This window comes from Fusarium redolens (genome assembly GCF_020744475.1).
Source record: "Fusarium redolens strain MPI-CAGE-AT-0023 chromosome Unknown BKA55scaffold_1, whole genome shotgun sequence".
In the NCBI taxonomy this organism is placed as follows: Eukaryota; Fungi; Ascomycota; class Sordariomycetes; order Hypocreales; family Nectriaceae; genus Fusarium; species Fusarium redolens.
In genome coordinates, this window is record NW_025763664.1 from 3510868 (window position 1) to 3527530 (window position 16663).

The 16663-nt window shown below is 49.8% G+C and overlaps 8 protein-coding genes across 8 annotated transcripts; 4 read left to right on the forward strand and 4 right to left on the reverse strand.

The window, feature by feature from the left end:
• Positions 1-617: 617 nt before the first annotated feature.
• Positions 618-1705, reverse strand: BKA55DRAFT_33522 (uncharacterized protein). Its single transcript, XM_046185731.1, has 3 exons — positions 1588-1705; positions 1012-1535; positions 618-951 (listed from the first exon to the last, which is right to left on the reverse strand). The coding sequence occupies exons 1-3, from the start codon at positions 1612-1614 to the stop codon at positions 858-860; spliced, it is 645 nt and encodes a 214-aa protein (XP_046056873.1). The 5' UTR covers positions 1615-1705; the 3' UTR covers positions 618-857.
• A 268-nt stretch (positions 1706-1973) lies between these two features.
• On the reverse strand, positions 1974-3516 carry BKA55DRAFT_550602 (uncharacterized protein). The gene is made up of 4 exons (XM_046191283.1): positions 3233-3516; positions 3122-3161; positions 2530-2915; positions 1974-2478 (listed from the first exon to the last, which is right to left on the reverse strand). The coding sequence occupies exons 1-4, from the start codon at positions 3270-3272 to the stop codon at positions 2249-2251; spliced, it is 696 nt and encodes a 231-aa protein (XP_046056874.1). The 5' UTR covers positions 3273-3516; the 3' UTR covers positions 1974-2248.
• An 18-nt stretch (positions 3517-3534) lies between these two features.
• BKA55DRAFT_550604 (proteasome complex subunit Rpn13 ubiquitin receptor-domain-containing protein) lies at positions 3535-5451 on the forward strand. Its single transcript, XM_046191284.1, has 4 exons — positions 3535-3716; positions 3775-3844; positions 3897-4398; positions 4600-5451. The coding sequence occupies exons 1-4, from the start codon at positions 3666-3668 to the stop codon at positions 5153-5155; spliced, it is 1179 nt and encodes a 392-aa protein (XP_046056875.1). The 5' UTR covers positions 3535-3665; the 3' UTR covers positions 5156-5451.
• Positions 5452-5726: 275 nt separating this feature from the next.
• Positions 5727-6941, forward strand: BKA55DRAFT_683176 (uncharacterized protein; the record flags this gene model as incomplete). Its single annotated transcript, XM_046198464.1, has 2 exons — positions 5727-5996; positions 6078-6941. 2 exons carry the CDS (start codon positions 5727-5729, stop codon positions 6939-6941), a joined length of 1134 nt encoding a protein of 377 aa, XP_046056876.1.
• Positions 6942-7096: 155 nt separating this feature from the next.
• Positions 7097-8069, reverse strand: BKA55DRAFT_495647 (uncharacterized protein; the record flags this gene model as incomplete). Its single annotated transcript, XM_046186300.1, has 2 exons — positions 7097-7197; positions 7268-8069. 2 exons carry the CDS (start codon positions 8067-8069, stop codon positions 7097-7099), a joined length of 903 nt encoding a protein of 300 aa, XP_046056877.1.
• Positions 8070-9216: 1147 nt separating this feature from the next.
• Positions 9217-12720, forward strand: BKA55DRAFT_33646 (uncharacterized protein). The gene is made up of 2 exons (XM_046185735.1): positions 9217-9383; positions 9449-12720. The coding sequence occupies exon 2, from the start codon at positions 9471-9473 to the stop codon at positions 12462-12464; it is 2994 nt and encodes a 997-aa protein (XP_046056878.1). The 5' UTR covers positions 9217-9383; positions 9449-9470; the 3' UTR covers positions 12465-12720.
• Positions 12721-13021: 301 nt separating this feature from the next.
• Positions 13022-13740, reverse strand: BKA55DRAFT_588632 (emp24/gp25L/p24 family/GOLD-domain-containing protein; the record flags this gene model as incomplete). Its single annotated transcript, XM_046194824.1, has 3 exons — positions 13022-13227; positions 13284-13491; positions 13543-13740. The coding sequence occupies 3 exons, from the start codon at positions 13738-13740 to the stop codon at positions 13022-13024; spliced, it is 612 nt and encodes a 203-aa protein (XP_046056879.1).
• Positions 13741-15390: 1650 nt separating this feature from the next.
• On the forward strand, positions 15391-16186 carry BKA55DRAFT_497181 (ADP-ribosylation factor family-domain-containing protein; the record flags this gene model as incomplete). The annotated part of the gene is made up of 4 exons (XM_046186443.1): positions 15391-15538; positions 15606-15850; positions 15946-16011; positions 16094-16186. The coding sequence occupies 4 exons, from the start codon at positions 15391-15393 to the stop codon at positions 16184-16186; spliced, it is 552 nt and encodes a 183-aa protein (XP_046056880.1).
• Between the last annotated feature and the right edge of the window lie 477 nt (positions 16187-16663).

Sequence of the window (16663 nt, forward strand, 5' to 3'; positions counted from 1 at the left end):
AATCAGACTTGATCCTCCCATACTGTAGAAGTATATGTTCTGGAATCCTTGTCATGAGCCATGAACTGCATGTCCTGCAGCTTTTTTCTTTCTGCATGAGGTGGGCGAACGCCCCGCTAAGACTGGCCGAGAACCCACTAACAATCGCCACGGCCTAAAAACATGTCAAACTTGGTCGTAACGGCCGCCGAGGCTCGCCGGACGGGCCGAGTTGGTTAGCGCAAGGGGATGTTGAGGTGAGAAATGATAAGACGCCAATGGTTAGGTAAGTCAGGATTCATGTTTAGGTAAGTATTGTCTTGTTCATAAGGATCTATTCCTATCTGTGTATTTATCTATTATCCAGTCATGATGGAGTGTTTGCAGGGGGCATCTAGATCTCATTTTGATCTGGGAAACTAAGTCAAGTTATTCGTCCTACGATATCAATGCCTTGCTTGAGCAATATCAACAAGGAATAACCTGAGGCATTGGGCTAATTGCCTCTTTTCCGTGAAATCAAGTCTATTTTAGGACGTATCATATTTGGTTGTCTTGAGGTTGTGTGCATCTCCTCACCACACATCCAATGATGTCTTGTGGTTCCACCGTCACTACAACTTTGAGGAGCAACCGTTGTGGAAGCGATTATCCATTGACGAGTGCTCAACTAGCCTAAACCTATTGGAAGGCCAAGTCTCTCTGTGGTTGACATACTGCATTAAGCTATGAGAATACGAATTGATGTTTAGAAAAGAGCATGAATGAATGCGATAACTTGACATGTGATCTTATCAATATTCATGAGGCAGGGTATAATAACAGAAATAACATGCGACCATCAAGTTCCTTATCACTTGCTCAGACCCCGCGTTCTCTCATCCAAGTTTATGCAAATATCCCTGTGCAATGAGTCTCTCGACGTCCCCTTGGCGTACATAAAACTGGCTGTTCTTGGTCAATGTTATAGCCCTGAATTCATGGTCAGTTCATCGCGTGAGGCGCAAGTGATGTTGATATTGCGCAACTCACCCGTATTCTGTTTGGATTTCACCTGCATCCTTGAGGACTCGCACATCGATGAACAGGTCTCGTGGCGGCTCTAGGCTCCCTGTAAGGTCGATATCTGTCCATTGCCCCTTGTAGGCTGCCAACAGGTCGCTGTACTGCCTGACATATTCCTCCTCTTGGGGGCTTAGACTACTCTTTGATACATCACTACCTCCCGCACCGGAAGCACTCGCAGGATCCCGTACTTGTTGCCCAGACAGATCTACTACGTCTGATCCATTCCATACCAACTCTTCAAGCTTGTCTGTCCGTGTCCGGTGGTACGCAAGCAAGCAACGCTTGTTCCTTCGCATCGAAAGGTGATTTACCAGCAGAGTGCAGGCAACATCTTGGTCGGCGCTTGGATCAAACGAGCCTTGAAACGGCTCAAGAAGTTCTGCTACATCTTTGTCCAGATCTCTCACTTCTCTTGTCACCGCTCGAACGATTTCGGTCTGATAAGGTGGAAGATGGGTCAAATTTTGGGTTCTTTTGGCGTGTTGGACCTGTAGTTTATATGTCAGATCTAAGTCAGGAGTATCTTGACAGATAGAATACCAGCTTGTTGCCTAAGTCGCCATACATGATGCAGCTGGTCTAGGTCTATGAGCGTGTCGGGTATCTTGTTAAGCTGTTCTCATGTCTTTCACATAAATTAAGTAGGAGAAGTGATAGAGGATGATTTGAGGACTGCCAGACCGAACTATGTTCCAGGCGATGTCATCTTCACTTTTGTTTTGAACGGCAGAAATGTTGTGCTGCGTTGGCTAAGGTAGGGACATTTGACCGCGACTAGCGAATTGCCTGGACGCGCTCGCCAAGTCCAATTTTACCCCGCCATAATATGGCTTAAAGCGATACGATCCAGTAGTTGCAACTTGAGACCCCTCACAGTCCCATCACAGACCTGAGTCAGAGGTCTGTGATAACAGTGGGGTAGGCCTTTTTTTTTTCTTTTTCCCCTTCCCTATCAACGTGGATGCTTTATCACATACGAGTGGCTCCAACTTGCGGGGTGAACTGTCCTGAGAGCTACTGGCAATCAATATTGTACTCAAATCGTTTTTATTTTTGTTTTCATAATCTATGGTCGGTACGAAGGGGTAGGATTCATGACTTTTCCACCTGTACGTAACTCATTCGAAGTCATAAGATCCCGTTGGTCATAAATCCTCGCCGTCGTGCCTCATCGTAAGTTTGACATAGCTTCCATAGCTTTTTACAGCTTCTGCATGGCAGCGACGTCAGTGGACTGGACGTAATCCTCAAGCTCCTGGATCTCCTCCTCAAGGTCGGCAACGGAGATCTTCTCGTCCTCGACAACCATGTTGATCTGGAGCTTCTTGACACCGAAGCCGACGGGGACAAGCTTGGAAGCACCCCAGACGAGACCGTCCTTCTCAATAGCACGGACGGCAGCCTCGAGGGCAACCATATCGGTCTCGTCATCTAAACATTGTTAGCATAGGAATTCTTCAGAGAAGGAAGAGAGGAACGTACCCCAAGGCTTGACGTCGAGAGTGACGACGGACTTGGCGATGGTCTTAGGCTTAGCCTCCTTCTTCTTCTTGTACTCAGCAAGACGCTCCTCACGGACGCGGGCAGCCTCCTCATCCTCCTCCTCATCATCGCTGCCGAACAGGTCGACATCGTCATCGTCACCTCCCTCGGCCTTCTCAGGGGCCTGGGCGGGGTTGACGGTCACCTCCGCGGTCTCAGGGCCGTAGGTGGTGTAGGGAGCAGCAGCATCACCAGGGAGGGTAGCGAACTGGCTCTCGTAGCTGGCGATGTGCTTGTACCATCGAGCGGCGTGGGGGTACTTCTCAGCGTCAGGGGCGCTAGAGAGAGCCTTGAAGGTAGCGACATCAGCCTGAGAGGCAGATTGGCTGACAGTGTATATTAGCACATATTCTCAACTCGTTATTCAAGAACAGAATATCGGATATTTTGAAAACTACTCAGAGTTGCACAAGGGCTTGTTGTTTCGTCAAACGGCGGGTCTTGAGTCCGCCTCCGAAACACGGACCAATTTGTCTCATCATAGAAGTTCGGAATGGGAGAAAAAGAACGAGCGAGACGGTTCAATACATACCCAACAATGTAAGAGCGGGTGCTCAACCAGCTGTTGAGCACTGATTTCAGGTGTCAGTGTCCATGGCGCGGAAAAGAGAGGCGCAAGAAAAATAGTAGGCCAGGGACGTACCGGTAAGCCCAGCATCGGAAACGAGATCGGTGAAGCCCATTTTGAAGGATGTGAAAAGTTAAGTCGGAAAGAAGAGAAAGGTCGGGTATTTGTAGAGCTGGGAGAGATGTGAGAAGGAAAATGGGTTGTCTGGTCGATGTCCAGGTGGGGTTTATGAGATTTTTCACCTAATCTGCTTTGACTGGGGCTCGCTGCTAAGTGCTAAGTGAGGGGCGGGAAAGGTGACGGATTAATTCTCTCCGCTAGCCGGTCTACAAGCGTCATTGAGCTAAGGTGCAGGTGGGCCTGAGCTTCCTATCTTAGGTAACTCCATTCTATATCACAGCTGGACGACGTAAGAGCTTCTGCCGCCTTGTGAATCAAAGGTCGTTGTACAACTTTTCTTCAACACACCACAATTTTCTCTTCCGACACAAACCCAAATCTTCCGAACATGCCAATCTCACCAATTATTACCTTCAAAGCCGGCCAGTGCGAGGTTGATGTACGTCTTATCCGGCGCCCGAGAATCAGGAGCATGCACTAACTTAACTTGTCTCCAGGCCTCCTCCAAGCCTTACAAGGTGAAGCCGCAGCCTGAGCCGGGCTATATCTACCTATACTCCGAAGATGGTGAATTTTCAGGCTCGTTCTTGCTATTGCTGCATGGCTAATGACGGACCAGATCTCGTGCATTTCTGCTGGCGCAAGCGAAGCGAACCCCTCGACAACCCCGAGCTTGACCTGATCATGGTCCCCGGCGATGGCAGCTTCACTCCTCACGAATACACATCGTCTTCCGAGCCCACCTCCAAGACTAACGGCCGTATCTTTGTCCTAAAGTTTACTTCGTCATCCCAACGATATCTCTTCTGGCTTCAGTCAAAGTCTCAGGGCGAAGACGGAGACCCTGCCTATTACAGTCCCCGTGACCGCAAGATTGGCGAAATAGTCCATCAACTACTACAGGGCGAGGAGGTGGATGTGGCTGAGGAGTTGTCAGCTCTTCGTAACAACGATAACCGACCCGACGACGAGGATGAGACCATGGAAGACGCCGATACCCAGCGGGCACCTCGAGACCACCGAGGAAGCGGCAGCGGAGGTGCAGGACCTGACGCTACGGGTGGAGACGTTCGAGAGGAGGGCGAGGGCTCACGAGAGGGCGGAGCTGATGGTGCTAGAGCGTAGGTGATTCCCTTTGCATGGTTAAATTGGATGGCATGCTAGCGAGCGATGGGCTTGGCTTGTAGATCACAGATCTGGGACAACCGGTCAACTGTGTAAAACTAGATTTCTTCACTGTGAGAGGAGAATTGGGAACTAGTGTCCTGGCGCTGGATCTGTGGCATCAACTCTAAAATGTGACTGTGCTGACGTTGTTCCAGGGCCTCTTCATCAGCCCCTGATGCGGATGCTGCTGCCGCTGTGAAGAGCTTTTTGGACAGCCTTCGAGGCCCGTCAGGACTCTCTGGTGGACAGCAGCAACAAACCGCCGACAAGGCATACCCTCATCTCAACCACCTACTTCCCACTTCCATCACAATACCTATGGTTGACTCGGCTCCGGAAGAGTTCACAGACACATTGATCAGCTTTCTCCCTCCTACTGTTGTTGTCCTTGCGAGTGGTTCAACAGATTCTGTCGATGGGAAATCGGAGCCGTCAGCTTCGGCTGTGGAAGCTGCCAAAGCCTCATTATCCCTGGATGACAAACGGACGCTGTTGAAGAAGGTTCTGAGAAGTCCTCAGTTCAACCAAGCCCTGGCAAGTCTCACGATGGCCATACGGGATGGTGGTTTGCCAAGCATTGCGGATGCTCTTGGGGTAAAGGTTCAAGATGGAGGATACCTAAGAGGCAGCGGCATGCCCTTGGGTGGTGGCCAAGCTGTTGAGGCATTCGTGAATGGCGTTAAGAAGACTGTCGAGGACGAGAAGAATTGAAATGAAATGAGGATGCATTCTCCCGAGGTATATTCTTAACTCCGGGCTTGCGCTCTTGATGACATGAAAGAAGCAATACTTAAGATATCATGATAAAGATTGATACCTAGTAGAAAATGTCCAGCATCAAATGGATTTTAGAGATTAGACCACTTCTCCTAGTCTCTCTTTGTGATTTTAGAATTAAGATAGATCCATCGTTCTAAGATCGGTTTTCCGAAATAGAAATTTGAGACTCATACCATTGGACTATCATTACAACCACAACTTGTTGTTTTAGCCATCGGAGTCGGTACGTTATTGTTACTGGGTAAGAGACCTATTAATGTAGGTGTCCTTAGGTACCTTAGGTACCTAGGTCCCTAGGTGGGGCATGAGATCGTTGCCCAGGTTGGCCCCCACGAGGCAAGCATAGAGACGCAGACTGACGTACCGCACCATTCCTCAGGGTATGTTACATTTCAAGCTAGCTCATCAACAACCAAAATCCAAGCTACACCTCAAGTGCTTTTTAGTTACAACTTCATTCAAACGCCTCCCCGACGTGCTTAAACACTCTAATATTATCGCGATGGATGTCTCATTCCCTACGGACCCTCGCGAATTCGATAGCGATGATCGCATATCGTTCTCCAAGCTTGACCAGAAGTTCATTGCAGTTCACGATGACGGCAACGAGTACGAGTTTGACGCCGATTCCAAGCGATGGGTGCTTGCAGATGAGAAGCCACTAGAACCACCAGCGACTGGCGCGCTCGATGACTTCACAGAATCTGTATTGCATGATGCTGTAGATGGCGGAGCAAAAAAACGCAAGAATGGATCGAGTCACGGTTCTGAAGTAGGTCCAAGCATCGCTGCGCTGTCGACACTGACTCGATGCGTGTTCACCGAAAGGTTATTCAAGCTAACTATTGAGTAGACTCCCGAACCCAGCAAACCTTCACGACAAAACAAGAAGCAAAAGGCACCTCAACAGCCCAAACAGAATACAGCCGTCTATGTCACAGGTTTACCCGCTGATGCAACTGTTGGGGAAGTTTACGACCTTTTCTCCCGGAAGGGCGGCGTTATCGCAGAGGAAATTGATAGCGGCGCACCACGAATCAAACTATACACCGACTCGGAGGGCAACTTCAAGGGTGACGCTCTGATTGTCTTCTTCAAGCCCCAGAGTGTCGAGATGGCCATTATGCTTCTTGATGACACAGACTTCAGAATCACTCCCAGTGGCACACATGAAGGACGAATACGTGTTCAGGCCGCAGACTCGAGTTACAAGAAAGTTAAATACGACCAGGAAGGTGGTGCAGGTGGGGAAAGGGGGGATGTTACAGCTGAGCGGAAACCACAGAACAAGGATCGCGACAGGCAAAAGATCATCAAAAAGACTCAGAAACTCGATGCGAAGCTGGCAGACTGGGATGACGATGTGCCCTACCCGGGCCAGCCGGAGACAGCGACTAAGTGGGACAAGCTTGTGATTCTTCGGCATATGTTCACGCTGGAAGAGCTTGAGGAAGACCCTGCTGCCCTGCTGGAAATCAAGGAGGACATCCGAGAAGAATGCGCCAAGTTGGGTACAGTGACAAATGTTGTCCTATTTGATCAAGAACCGGAAGGCATAGTCTCAGTCAAGTTCAAGGATGCAGAGTCAGCCCTTGCGTGTATCAACCTCATGCATGGGAGAAGTTTTGATGGTCGAACAGTGGAGGCTTTCCTAGCGACAGGAAAAGAGAAGTTCAAGCAATCGAAGGACGATGCGAACCAGGGAGACTCAGATTAGACGGCTGCATCCGATGTTGACATTGGAAGGAAGATTTTATTGCATTGTAAGATACCCATTAACACTGATGCTAGAAGCCACATCCTAAGCAATGATTCGCTTTTACAATATGAACATTTCTCTATTCCCATCCATATGCCTAACTCAATGTAGGTTTACGTGGGTTTTGGACAGATCCCCATTTCGAGTTCTTCGGCAACAGTGTACCATATAGCAGCTTCGATAATATTGCAGATGACCTGCAATTCTTCGTCATCTAATGAAAGTCTCGTTAGCCCATTGTTGTGCTCGTAAGTTCTTGCTGGTTGCCTAGAAGCAAATCTCACCTCGTGGTGCATAGATCATGACAAAGTCTGGGGAGACAGGGCTCTTGAGGAACCGACTTCTCCAGGCGAGTGGGTGCCTCTGACCCCAGCCTTTCTCTAACACCTCCTTGATATCGTCCGGGTGTAAGCACATATGCATGGAGTGGTCCGAGTCGTGAACATGGCAGATCTCGCCCTGGCAGTTCGTTTGTACTGGATGCCTGGCAAACAATGCCAACCCATGCTTCTCTATGCAGGACTTCTCGGTGCCAAACTTTTTAGGGCTCCTATTCGCTAACTTGGCCATGGACCAACGGAGAGCTCGGTAGCATACTCGAGACCCGTGCTGATCAAGTTGTCTTTGGGGTGCTATGCCAGCAACAACGGGTCGAGGACCTGCGCGGTATGGGAGACGCTGGCGTCGGAGGATACCTGATGTTGGGAGACGCATAGGGTCAGGCTCTGGGGCCTCAAAGGGGTCGCTGAGAGCCCAAAGACGAAACCATGATATACGCAGGTAGCCACTGAAAGTTGAGGGCGTGCCACCAGGGCCAAGGTTGAGGAAGTTCTGATAGTCGTTGTGGACGAGCAACACAATTGGGAATGAAGCAATGACAACCTCGGCGTGATATGAATCAAGGAAGTGAATAAGCAGAACTAGGACAAGTGACGACAGGAAGATAGTTTTACCATCAAGAGTTACGGAAATGGGCTGCTGGCGAAGGGCGTAGGAGATCTTGAGATTTTCCAATTCAGCTTCGCCCTGGAGATCGGGAGGGGGAGAAGACAAGGTCTCAGCTGAAGTGATTGCAATTGACGGCATTTCAAGATAAAAAAGAGTGTGTAGTCTCTTTCTTTGAAGATGAAAGGGGCCTGTTTGGGACAAATTGGCGACCACAATGCCGCTATGTGGTTGGAGAGCGGGGTGTTTTGAGAGCCGTGTAAGTGTGATGTGATATTGATGAGAGCTGTCTTTTAACTTATGGAACCATTAATAACGATCGACCTCTCCCGAATAAAATCGGAGAGTGAACAACTGCAGTATTTAAATAAATCGCATGAGACAACAGCCGAGTCTTACAGGGCAAGGTCAAGTCAAGAATTGGAGACGGTGAAAGAACCGACAAGAGGGGATCGTCATCTGATGCTCAGCCAGCGTCGCAGCTAACCAACCCAACCCCGACGTTCCGACAGGCGTATTGGCAGCCACCGTAGCGAGCTGCAAAGCAAGCCTTGGAATTGATCGCATCTGTTTGGTTGAACAGTAGTGAATTGATATGCGCTGCAGCCGTCGGCGGGGCATGACGTTGAATTGAAGCTACACAGTCTTGTGGCTCTGGAATTTTTGACGAATAGGACAAGATTATGTCACTAGTGAGCGGCGCATTGGATCGCAAGGAGAAAGGCCAAAAAGGTAAGACGGCACAGACTGATATGATTGAGTGTTCTGTGAAACTTGACTTAGTTTGGATCCGAGGTCGTCAAGGCTACCCTGGACAAGGCGCTGTGATGGTGGTCAGAATAATATCTTCGCGCTATCTAAACGCCAAGGGAGCAGGTTTTCAAGTATTCACATAGCATTTGACAAGGGAGAAGCACTGTAACTCGGGTGTTTCCTTATTCATCTCATTCCTTATCCTTGATTCAGAACCAAAGTTGAGGCACTGCCTGTCTGCATTGATCAACACAACCACACAGGCATTGGGAAACATGCAAGACGAAGTGTCGAAAGACTCTGGGAAAGTCAAGAATGGAGGGCCTCATATCCATGCATCCAAATAATCTTTGGCTCGTCAGCGGCTATTGCTTGTCATGCTTGGCAGTACAAGCCGTGTCCATAGCTGACGTCGCAGCTAAGTCCAAGCTCCACGTTGCTCAGCAACAGCCGGATCCGTAACAAAACAAACCAGCGAATGACAGAGCTCCCATCATGGGTCAACCACAGCTAAGAGCGGTCTAAAGAGCAGCGAAACAATAACCTCTTTCCAGGTTTCTGTACTTTCTATGACAATTATTTGCAATATTCAGGAGTTCGTGTCTTTTCAATAACTCGTTCTTTTAAGCATCACCAAGGCACTCTAACTACGACAATTGGGTATCACGAAGTGCTGAGAAATTGCCCAGTCTGGTCAAAAGGGTCAGTACCCTCAGTTAGTTCTGAGACCTCTCGTTGCTCTCGCAATCGCTAACATTCCTTCCCAGAGACATATATAATAGTCCCATTATGGGATTGCTATCAAACCCACTGCGGCCGCGCGAGCCTCAGCTCCCACTCTATCAAAAAGTCAACTCTCCCACGAAGGAGCGGTATTCCGATGACGACTATTCAACCGATGATGAAGATGACTACGAAGACGAGCCATACTCCCCCGAGAGCTCTTCGGCCGGCTCCTCAAGGCATACATCTGCGTCTGCGAGCAGTGGGCTCTTGATGTTGCCCAGTCACCAAAAGAAACCGCTCCCTCTTAGACGAAGGATTGCCAAAGTATACCCCTACCGAATGCCAAACAAGGTCACTCGCTACTTATTTTGCACTGTGATTACATTCATTATTGTCATGGTGTTGAGTCTTGTACGAGCCAGCCAAGTTGAGAACTGGAAAGTCGCCAATGGTAAGGTTGATAACCGCCCACCGCCACCGCCACCTGCTTGGGAGAAGTTCCCCTTCTTGGAAAGGTACTATGGCGGCCTCAAGAGCTTGGCCACTTTCGAGGAGCTAAAGCCGGAATGGCCTCATGTGAAGGACGAGCCTGAGATGCTAAGTGAAGGCAATGACTGGAGCAAGCAAAACGAGATTAAGAGCGACAAGGATACCGACGAAACCGATAAGGCCGCTACCGAAGAAATTGAAGCCCAAGCTCAAGGCACAAAACCTACCAAGAAGGAAGCAAGGGACGAAGCCAAGCCAAAGGACGACGTTAAGGCCGAGACAAAAGGTGGTGCCACGGAGGAAAAGGAGAACAAGCCCCAGGATGATTCCAAGGCTGACAAGAAGAGCCTCCCTAAGAGCAACGACTGGAGCGGTTATGCGAATCGAAGCAAGGAGACCGGAATCAAAGAGTGTTTTATAGATGCTGACGGCACAGTCCGGGTTCCCCAGCTCCGATACTATAATGGTCGCCCCCAAGGATTCCCTGAGCATGCTATCGGATCCTACGAGACCCTGAACCTACCCGAGAACATTTGTTTCGACCGTTATGGCCGATATGGTCCCTATGGATTTGGTTATTCCTCAAGAAATGGTGGTCTTAGCGTTGGTGAGCATGGACAAAAGGAAGGCTCGGATGCTGTCTGGGAGAAGACTCCTCGCGTGGACTATCGACAAATTGACTGGGCTGATGTCCAACGCCGTTGCTTCAAGGCAAACCAGGCTCGCTTCAAGGAGCTTCCCTCCAAGATCCAGACTCCTCATGGCTTCTTCGCGCACGAACCCAAGCCTAAGCCACTTCCTACTTCGACTCTGGAGCGCCGCAGTGCTGAGGAGGATAAGCCTAAGGTTGAAAAAGAAACTGCGGCCTCTCAGGTTGAGACGCCAAAACCAAAAGATACTCAACAATCCAAGTCCAAGGCTTCTCAGGTCGCATACTCAAAGGTTGGTGACTCAAAGACTGAGCTTACCGAGGCTTTCGTGTCCCAAACACATGAGCCTAAGCCCGAGGAATCAAAAGCAGGAGGGTCCCAGTCTTCGAAGTCCCATCAGACCGAATCTAAAGATACCGAGGATAACAAGAAGAATCAGGAAGAAAAGCCCGGGAATTCCAATAATGAGTCGCCTAAGGCTTCTGGAAGCGGACTGCCACGAACTGCTGTTGTTGTGCGCTGCTGGGACGAGTACAACTGGCGCGAAGATGATGTTGCCAACCTTCGATCTCTTATTACTGAGCTCGCTGTGACATCTGGTGGTCGTTATGATATCCATCTCCTGGTTCAGGTCAAGAATGAAGCTGCTCATCCTGTGTGGGCAGACGAAAGAATCTACCACGAGCGTATTGAGGAAGCCATCCCCGAAGAATTCAGAGGCTTGGTTACACTGTGGTCTGAGACACAGATGCTCGCTCTTTACCAGGGTATCTACGACCACTTCACTCGTGGTCCTGATCTACCTGTTCACGGCGTGTACCGCGGTCTATCCATGGCCATGCAGTACTTTGCCCACAAGCATCCTGAATACGACTACTTCTGGCAATGGGAAATGGATGTGCGCTACACAGGCCACTATTACGATCTCTTTACCAAGCTTGAGAACTGGTCTAAAGCACAGCCTCGCAAGGGTCTCTGGGAGCGCAACTCTCGCTTCTATTTCCCCAGCATTCACGGTAGCTGGGAAGATTTCTCACAGATGGCTCGCGTTCAGAGCCAGATGGGTGTCGTAGGTGCTGACAATGTCTGGAAAGGAGTTCCTGGTCTTGAGGGCAAGTCCCCTGACTCTGACACCAAAGGCCACCGTACTGTATGGGGACCTCTTCGTCCTAAGGACGATGATGACTGGTTTGAGCCTGGCAACGATCCTGTTGCTCCTACCTCTTACGAGAAGGATCACTACAAATGGGGTGTTGGAGAAGAGGCCGATTACATTGCCCTCAACCCGATCTTTAACCCTGATAGTACAACTTGGGGTCTCAAGGAGGACATCACTGGCTACAACCGATCCGAGGGACTCCCTCCCCGCCGGGCCAATATCATCACCACTTCGCGTATGTCGCGGCGACTGCTGACAACCATGCACAAAATGACGGCTTTCAAGAAGCAATTCGCCTTCCCTGAGATGTGGCCTGCCACCGTCGCTCTGCAGCATGGCTATAAGGCCGTCGCTGTGCCCCATCCTGTCTATGTTGACCGAAATTGGCCTACAGCCTACATGGCACAAGTCTACAACAACGGCCGTGACGGCGCAAGTGGAGGCTCTCGAACTAGTATCTTTGGTGATCGCGAACACAACATGCACGGCCTTTCCTGGTTCTACAACTCGGGCTTTGCACCAAATATGTACCGTCGCTGGCTAGGTCTTCGAGTGAACAATGACGGTGGTGAGGAATTTGAAGGCACGGAGGATAAGAGCAAAAAAGGTAAAGGAGTGGGCAACATGCGTGGTGGCGAGGGCAGAATGTGTCTGCCTCCTATGCTGCTTCATCCCGTCAAAGATGTCGAGTTGCCTGTTGAAGCCCCTGAGGCTGATGCTGAGGCGGGTAAAGCCCCCCAGTCTGATCCTGGAGCCTAAATAATCTCCTTACCTTTTTGCATGCAATGGCTCTGAGAGTCAAAACAAGGCGTTGGTTTTGCTTTTCTGGGGGTTTCTTACGGGTTCATGTCGTGTCATGTCAGCGATGAATATACGTCAACGAGATGAATGACCTTGATTTGAGCTACAAGGCACTGTAGTATACAAGATATGTTTTTCAGGATAATTGGTCATAGACTTGCTTGGGTTGAATAATGAACATGAAATTTCAAAGCTGTGTGTATCTACCGGTGGCAGTTTGTAAGGTAACATCAAAGCAGTCACCTGGACCTTCAGGCCGCCAGTCGTGGCCCAAATGCAATCAATATTGGGCTCTTGTCAATGTAAAATGTTTTAGTACATGCTCTCCCTGTTATCACAATTGCGCAGGTTTCCAACTGGTCCTTTGTATGATCGTTTCATACACCCAAAAGTGCTCCTAATATAATGTTGCGCCAAACCGTTTTTCGCATTTGCGGTTCGTCAAACAAACAATAATTCGGGGCATTTCGATGAGTTGGTCTTTTATCATGGCGTCATGCACCTTAGTCTACCCCTTAAACCACACGCTTAACCTCGAAGAACCGTCGCAGCCACCAGACCTGGAAGAGGGATTCACCAATGACAACACCAATGACAAACATGTTCCACCACTTGACTCGGCTGTTTGTGCTCTCGGCGGTGTTGCGGTGGGTGCGTTCACGGATCACGATGTATTCTTGTTCGTCCTTGACCTGGGCAAGGAGATCAGACAGCTTACGAACTGTAGAATATTGTAAGCCAATTTTAATCATTTCCAGACGGAGGATGCTCATTTACCTTCACGATCAAGGGGGTCGGCAGGCATTTCGTGCTCGCTCACGTAGACGATTCCGTGGACGTTGAAGGAGACCTCCTTGGTGTTGGCACCCCAGTTCTCATTTCCGAAGCAGTATATGTATTTGCCATCATGCTTAGCCGTGAACGAATAATCGCCGTTCGAGATACTCTTCTCGTTTGTCTCGTATTGACCAGCAGGGTTGGTGATCTGCTATAAGTTAATATCCTGATTGTTTGCCTGGCTCCCAAAGGCACGTACCCAGAAGTCGATATCAAGGTTGCCTGCGCTACCGAATTCACGATCGCCAACCTGGAAAGTGACAGTCATAGTGTCGTCCTTGTGTAGGGACTCGTGAAAGCATTCTCGACCGTGGGCAGGCAGGACGATGTTGTGAGCAGTGACAGCTGAGAAGACAGCAGCGGCCACGAGGGCCTTGGCCGCAGAGACGAAGTACATTGTCGGGTATGTATAGGTCCGATCGATCGCTATAGCTTCAAAGGAGTGTCGTGGTTGTTTGCGATGCTATAATACTCTGATCATGAGCATTGAATCCCCGTGTTGGAGCTATTGTCCAGTGTCCACTAAGTCAAGTATAGAGTTCGGATTGCGACGAATTGACACCTTTCCGCACCTAATTGGAGGAGCAGGAGGGTTTGCTCCTGTTGCGGCTCGCGTGTGGGCAGCCACGGTTTTGCCGAGCCTGTATTTGAGTTCCTGCCAGCTTGCACCTTTTGTCTGTTTGCCAAAATTCACAAGCCAATCCCACGTCCCCAAGCCTAAAAGGGGGGAAGTGGGCGGGTGGAGTCTTGCTGTGGCTTGTAGAGATTACCTTGGTTTGTCGTTTATCTGTCCTTGCGACTTCAAAAAGGGATGAGATGGATCATGGCGGGACCGATTGCGCGGCGTTGACTTCGTGCTATCTGACATTGAGAAACGAGTTTGCAGACGATATGCGTTCTCAGGCGCCATTACAGCACTCAGAAACTTCAAGCTTAGAAATGTATCAATGGCACTTCTTGACACGAGACTGACACAACAAGTGTCGCCATTCACAACTTCTCTTATCAAGTATCTGAATCGCTTAGAAACAAGTACCCGAGATCAAGGTCACTGACCACATGTGGCGGTGCAATTGCGTTGTCTGCCCCTCAGCTCTCCCTGTCTGTCCCCTGAGATGTCCTCGAAAATAGGCCTTGGCTCCAGTATTTTCTAGCGATCAACCAGTAATTTCCCCTCTAACGACACGCTCACCAGCCCGGCCCCAGTAACAAACAGCCCGAGGCCAGAAAAAATAAGAACCTAGCAGCTGGAGCCCAAAAAGAGAGCGATAATGTCTCTCACCCCTCCCTGAGTGATTGTCTTCTCACACCGACAAGTCAAACCACACGACAGCGCCCACCCCCAATCCATCCATATCCATCCATCCATCGCCGCTCGTCGTTTTTTCTGCACCACCACTCCAAGGACCGCCCCACGATCCAGTAAGTTCAGCGTCTTCCTGTCTCTCGCTCGAGTCTGTCTAGATCCCGCTGTTTGTTGCTTGTCTATTCCCGATCTTCCTCACGATGGTTTGTCTCAAGAAGCTCCCGTCTCACGCTGTCGCCGCCCGATCACCAAATTCGCCGTCATGCTATCCCCCCCCGTTGATCCGCCTCGTGACGGCTCTGAATCAAATATCGACGTACAGCATAGCATACTGGCCATAGCGGGTGATAGCGGCAGCCTGGAACGGGGGTGCTTGCAAGCTTCAAGGACTATCCAGGACTTCGATGATGGTGATGACGGAGACGTGTCCATGGATGAGCTTTTGATCATTGCCTCGATCATTCCCTTAGGTGTCCTTTCGCGATACTCCATAAAGCCGTCCCGCCTCCACCATCACCAAAACATCCAACCTCCTGCTCCTCCCTTGGCTAGACGTTCTCCCATATATTGTCTCAGCCTGCCTGCAGCCTTTGTCTCTTCCCTCTTTATCTCGTCCCCTTTTTACCCCTCGCCACGTCGTCTTCTCTCAACATCCACAGCATCGCTGACCTGGCGCCTTCGCCTTTAGAACCTCTTACTCTATACCTAGATACACAGGCCTCGAAGCCGTAAACCGCAATCATGGGTCTCGCCTTCTCAAAGCTTTTCGACCGACTGTGGGGGAAGAAGGAGATGCGAATTCTGATGGTTGGTCTTGATGCCGCCGGTAAAACCACCATCCTCTACAAGCTTAAGCTTGGTGAGATTGTCACCACCATTCCCACTATCGGTATGAGACGCCCTCGAATTTGATAACACTTCATGTCGCTAACAGAATTTTCCTTCTCATCTGCTAGGCTTCAATGTCGAGACCGTAGAGTACAAGAACATTCAATTCACCGTGTGGGATGTCGGTGGTCAGGACAAGATTCGTCCTCTGTGGAGACACTACTTCCAGAACACTCAGGGTATCATCTTCGTCGTTGACTCCAACGATCGCGACCGTATTGTTGAGGCCCGAGAGGAGCTCCAGCGCATGCTCAACGAGGACGAGCTCCGCGATGCTATCCTTCTTGTCTTCGCCAACAAGCAGGATCTTCCCGTACGTCACGACCCCACCTCGACACTTTCTCCCAAATCTCCCCTCAATGTGTCTTTTACCCGCGGTACCATGTACTAACGTTACGCTACCATTAGAACGCCATGAACGCCGCCGAGATCACAGACAAGCTTGGCCTCCACAGCCTGCGACAACGCGCCTGGGTAAGTAATGAACTGTCAATATCTGACCCCAGATGTTGTCTCTTTGTTCACGTGCTAATCTCTTGCTTTCTTCCCTTAATAGTACATCCAGTCCACCTGTGCCACCTCCGGTGACGGTCTCTATGAGGGTCTTGAGTGGCTCGCCAACACCCTCCGAAAGGCGGGTCATCAGTAGAAAGATGTCGAGAGGCCTCTCTATAAAAACTCGCTTTTTCTCTCCTGCTCTGCCATATACTCTCAAATGGCTCTTTGTCTCGACTCGAGGTTTCGGTTGTAATTTGCAAAGTTATCGGTCAACCAATCGAAGATAAATCCTTGAACCAAAGTCGCGTCTATTCACGTTTTCTGTTTAAGCAACCTCTTTTAACGCTTCCTTCCTCTCTCAATGGTGCTTCACTGTGAGCCTCCTGGTCAACATCTGCTTGCCATCGCCAGCGTCAGCTCGCCTCCTGAGGACCACAGAACGTACTTTCTCTTTTTTTCTTCTTGGAGGAAAAGTCGGGTGATGATGGGAGGCGTCTTATGGGGAACCCCGGGATATTTGTACAGTCGTCAATCGGGTGTTGTTTGCTCTTTGAAAAGAATGCATCCTCGCTGATTTTACAATACTCTCGCAAACCGTGGCGCACTGGTAGATCTATCGTTTGTTTAA

What these genes read in the sequence shown, in the direction of transcription:
- BKA55DRAFT_33646 (XM_046185735.1), top strand. Translation starts at nt 9,471, where the DNA reads ATGGGATTGCTATCAAACCCACTGCGGCCGCGCGAGCCTCAGCTCCCA.
- BKA55DRAFT_33522 (XM_046185731.1), bottom strand. Translation starts at nt 1,614, where the DNA reads ATGTATGGCGACTTAGGCAACAAGCTG. An exon ending in GCGACTTAGGCAACAAGCTG is followed by an intron (nt 1,536 to 1,587) that starts GTATTCTATCTG and finishes TATAAACTACAG; the next exon opens with GTCCAACACGCCAAAAGAAC. An exon ending in GAAATCCAAACAGAATACGG is followed by an intron (nt 952 to 1,011) that starts GTGAGTTGCGCA and finishes CCATGAATTCAG; the next exon opens with GGCTATAACATTGACCAAGA.
- BKA55DRAFT_550604 (XM_046191284.1), top strand. Translation starts at nt 3,666, where the DNA reads ATGCCAATCTCACCAATTATTACCTTCAAAGCCGGCCAGTGCGAGGTT. An exon ending in CCGGCCAGTGCGAGGTTGAT is followed by an intron (nt 3,717 to 3,774) that starts GTACGTCTTATC and finishes ACTTGTCTCCAG; the next exon opens with GCCTCCTCCAAGCCTTACAA. An exon ending in CTACCTATACTCCGAAGATG is followed by an intron (nt 3,845 to 3,896) that starts GTGAATTTTCAG and finishes ATGACGGACCAG; the next exon opens with ATCTCGTGCATTTCTGCTGG.
- BKA55DRAFT_550602 (XM_046191283.1), bottom strand. Translation starts at nt 3,272, where the DNA reads ATGGGCTTCACCGATCTCGTTTCCGATGCTGGGCTTACCG. An exon ending in TTCCGATGCTGGGCTTACCG is followed by an intron (nt 3,162 to 3,232) that starts GTACGTCCCTGG and finishes ACCTGAAATCAG; the next exon opens with TGCTCAACAGCTGGTTGAGC. An exon ending in ACCCGCTCTTACATTGTTGG is followed by an intron (nt 2,916 to 3,121) that starts GTATGTATTGAA and finishes ATACACTGTCAG; the next exon opens with CCAATCTGCCTCTCAGGCTG.